This window comes from Sinocyclocheilus grahami, unplaced genomic scaffold, assembly GCF_001515645.1.
Source record: "Sinocyclocheilus grahami isolate Dianchi unplaced genomic scaffold, SAMN03320097.WGS_v1.1 scaffold1851.1, whole genome shotgun sequence".
Classification (NCBI taxonomy): Eukaryota; Metazoa; Chordata; class Actinopteri; order Cypriniformes; family Cyprinidae; genus Sinocyclocheilus; species Sinocyclocheilus grahami.
Window position 1 is genome coordinate 75,251 of NW_015507030.1, and position 4,126 is coordinate 79,376.

General features: G+C 35.1%; 1 protein-coding gene across 1 annotated transcript in view; it reads left to right on the top strand.

The window, feature by feature from the left end:
* The window catches only part of LOC107573026 (alpha-adducin-like), a gene marked incomplete at its 5' end in the record, with an annotated part of 4,938 nt that extends 1,498 nt beyond the window's left edge, over positions 1-3,440 (top strand). The window contains 3 exons of the mRNA XM_016259461.1: positions 541-600; positions 1,998-2,083; positions 2,664-3,440. Of these exons, the coding sequence (XP_016114947.1) occupies positions 541-600; positions 1,998-2,083; positions 2,664-2,870 (353 nt within the window). The remainder of the gene's footprint in view (positions 1-540; positions 601-1,997; positions 2,084-2,663) is intronic.
* Between the last annotated feature and the right edge of the window lie 686 nt (positions 3,441-4,126).

The following is a 4,126-nucleotide window of genomic DNA, read 5'->3' on the forward strand; positions in this document are numbered from 1 at the left end:
TTTTTTTTTTTTTTTTTTTTTAGTGTGTATATATATATATATATATATATATATATATATATACATATATATATTTTTTTATTAATTTTTATTTCTAATTTATTTTAATTTAGTATGTAAACTTGGAAAAAAAGAGAAATGTTGGCAACTAACTGAAATAAAATGTTTAAAATATTTTTTTTCTATATATTATATTTGTTTCTCAAGTAACAAATCATGTTTTTTTGTTGTTTTTAATGGTTTTAGTTTTAGTTAATGCTGATTGAGTTAGATGTTATCAGACCTGCGTAGAATCATCTGCTGATATATTTTGGCAGTTTTTATGCTCAGTTTGACACATTTGACCATGTTTACATGCACTGCACAGATTGTTCCCCCTTCATTCAGTGTCTAAAGTGCACTGCCTCTATGTGGGCTTTGGTATTATCCACTTTTGTTGCATGTCACGTACTTTCTTTACATGCTTAGTGTGTTTTGATGTCGGATCTGTGCGTTTGAGCAGGTTTCTGTATCCAGACTGAGCTCTTGTGTTCTCTGTAGGTCAGACGCAGGAGGCAGAAGAGGAGAGAGATCCCGGCTCACCTGTGCTTGCGGAGGAAGGTACGTCTCTGAGCACCAGCCGCCACATAATGCCTAATGTGTCTTTGTTCGTTAAAGGAGGAAGTTAATAAAATGTTATGCCAATTTTTAATGCAAAAAGCAATTTTTCCATATAACATTTAACTTCTCTAATGTGACTGATTATCAGGATTTGGATGTAAACCTGTTAAACGATGACATTAATGGTTCATGTTATTTTCTGTGCTGTTACAACTGACAAACTTTTTTTTATTATTATTTTCTTCATAGGTAACACTTGAAGCCTTTATATAAAAAGCATTATAACAGTATTCATAATGTATGTTATAATGCATTATAAGCAATTGTAACAAGTTAAAATGCATTCAAATATTTGCAGATTCCTTGTTACGTCTGGAATTGATTGGTTGTCGTGTTTTACTGCATTAAACTAAAGGTGTAACAGTACTGTGCTTTCATAATCAATGCATTACAAAGCTCGAATAATGCATTAAAAATACTTTTATAATGCATTATATATAAAGGATTCCTGTAAAGTGTTACCAAAAAAACAAGCCTTTTTCCATATAATAATAATATTCACTGAATTGTGCACAGACACTTCACCTCATTATTATAGATATATTAATCATATACATTGTTTAGGTAAAACACCTGATTGATATAATAATTAAAGACGATCTGGAGTTCGGTGCGATCATGCTAGCAACAAATCTCTGCCTAGAAACGTCTTCATTTATTCCTCTTTTAACTTCTATAACGAAGTATCAAGGATCTTTAATGTCTAGTATTGCAGAACAGGTAATGTATGAATATTATGTTTCTGCTCTGGCTAATTTAAATGATTAATCAAGTAGTAATATTAATGGGTAATATAGGAAAATTATGTTATTTAAATATATCAGTATTGCATTAAATTGTTTAATTGATGTACATAACTAACATTTTTAAATATTTGAATGGTGTATTTAACTTGTACTATGCAAGTATATTGCAATTTTGAGAGTAATGAGAATACTCTTGATTTTTGGGGTAAATACACAAAAAAATCTTACTGTTCAAAAATTTTGACTGGTAATGTTTTTTAAAAAGTCTCTTCTGCTCACCAAGCCTGCATTTATTTGATCAGAAATACAGTAAAAACAGTAATATTGTGAAATATTTTTACTATTTAAAATATCTGTTTTCTATGAGAATATGTGTTAAACTGTAATTTATTTCTGTGATGCGCAGCTGTATTTTCAGCATCATTACGCCAGTCTTCAGTGTCACATGATCTTCAGAAATCATTCTGATATGTTGCTTCAGAGATTTTCACGCTTCATGCATAAAGAGCCGAGCTTGTGAGCGCTGGATTTCCCCCTGGACTCTTGAGCTGATCTACAAACTCATCGTTCTCTTCTCATCCTCCTCCGCAGAGGCCCAGCAGCAGCAGACGTTTAGAGACGAGAGTGACGCCGCCGCCGCTTTAAGACAGACCCTCCCCGATCTGACCCCCGACGAAGTCTCCGCCCTCCCTGCAGAAGACCCATATTTGAATGGTGTATTTAACTTGTACTATGCAAGTATATTGCAATTTTGAGAGTAATGAGAATACTCTTGATTTTTGGGGTAAATACACAAAAAAATCTTACTGTTCAAAAATTTTTGACTGGTAATGTTTTTTAAAAAGTCTCTTCTGCTCACCAAGCCTGCATATATTTGTTCAGAAATACAGTAAAAACAGTAATATTGTGAAATATTTTTACTATTTAAAATATCTGTTTTCTATGAGAATATGTGTTAAACTGTAATTTATTTCTGTGATGCGCAGCTGTATTTTCAGCATCATTACGCCAGTCTTCAGTGTCACATGATCTTCAGAAATCATTCTGATATGTTGCTTCAGAGATTTTCACGCTTCATGCATAAAGAGCCGAGCTTGTGAGCGCTGGATTTCCCCCTGGACTCTTGAGCTGATCTACAAACTCATCGTTCTCTTCTCATCCTCCTCCGCAGAGGCCCAGCAGCAGCAGACGTTTAGAGACGAGAGTGACGCCGCCGCCGCTTTAAGACAGACCCTCCCCGATCTGACCCCCGACGAAGTCTCCGCCCTCCCTGCAGAAGACCCCGCCCCCGAGCAGACAGACTCCGCCCCTCCGCCAGAGGGGGAGGAGCCTGTTGCCGGGGACGACGAGGCTGGTGATCACGGCAGCGACGAATCGCCCAACAAATCCCCGTCAAAGAAGAAGAAAAAGTTTCGCACCCCGTCGTTCCTAAAGAAAAACAAAAAGAAGTCTGAAACCCAGTGAGGAAGCTTTGCTCCGGCAATACCGTTCTTGTTTTTTTATTAAACCCTCAGATTGTTTTTATTCTTTTAATAAGTGCTGGCTGAAGTGCACTTTAAAGTGCGGCTCGTTAAGCATGTTTTTTTATAAACCAGTAACCACCGTAATGTATCGCAAATGTATCCGATGTTACTGTTAGAGGAAATGAATTGATGAAAGACTTCCTCCTGGTGTTTAATGAAAGCCTTTGCTCTGCTGCATCTATAAACACCTGGAGCGAAATGCCTCGTATGATCATAACATCTCGCCTGAGTGTAAACGTGCTTGCGATAATAGAGTTTTTGGATGGAAGTCGAATGAGTTTTTGAAACGTGTGAATCTCACAAAACCCGTGTATCGCACATTTCGCCCTGAAGTCTGAGGAATGAAGACATTCTTTGTTATCTTTAAAGAAAATGAAGCCTTTATTGTGATATTTTCATAACAAATACGCACATTTTCCTCCCGATTATCTGCAAAATAAATTGTTTTTGTTGCTATGAAAATAATGACGACATGCAAAATCTCTTATTTTTAAGAAATGAATTTCTTTATGCAAATCAATTAATAAAAAAAATTTTTTTTTTGGGATGAAATTCACTTTTTGTGAGATTCGCCCTTTATCTGTATCTTCACGTCTCCTGTTGAAACGTACTAGAAAACTCTTTTCTTCTCATGTAAAGGTTGTTTTAAAACTAGCTGCAGTAATATGAGTGACTTATGTTTGCTTTTGCTTTTATATAGATATATATTTTGAGTTATTTTTAGCTGTAGGTTGTTTAGTTTCGTTCAAACGCTGTTGTAAATGACACTATTGAGCGTCCCGTGTAGCTGATCACAGACTCCGTTATTAAAGTCTCAAACAGCTGCTGATGATGAGGATGGTTTGCGTGTTCTGGATTGGTTTTCGTACAGACACTGTGAAAATATTCACTCAACCATCATTAATAATAAAGTAATAATCTTCAAAAATGGACGTCTGGATACAGCATCTCTGCTTGAATCTCACAAAGAAACGTCCGATTCATATTTCAGCCCACGTTTAGTAGAAAAAAACATGAATTAAGCATAGAAGTAACCTATTTATAGGACCTTTTATGCATATATCTATAATCTAATATCCTCATTACAATAATAAAATAATGGAAACCATTCAAAATTGGTCATTTATTATAATCCGTATACATTTAAGTACAACAAATGCTTTCAAATATGCTATATACTATTTCTGTATTGCAGTA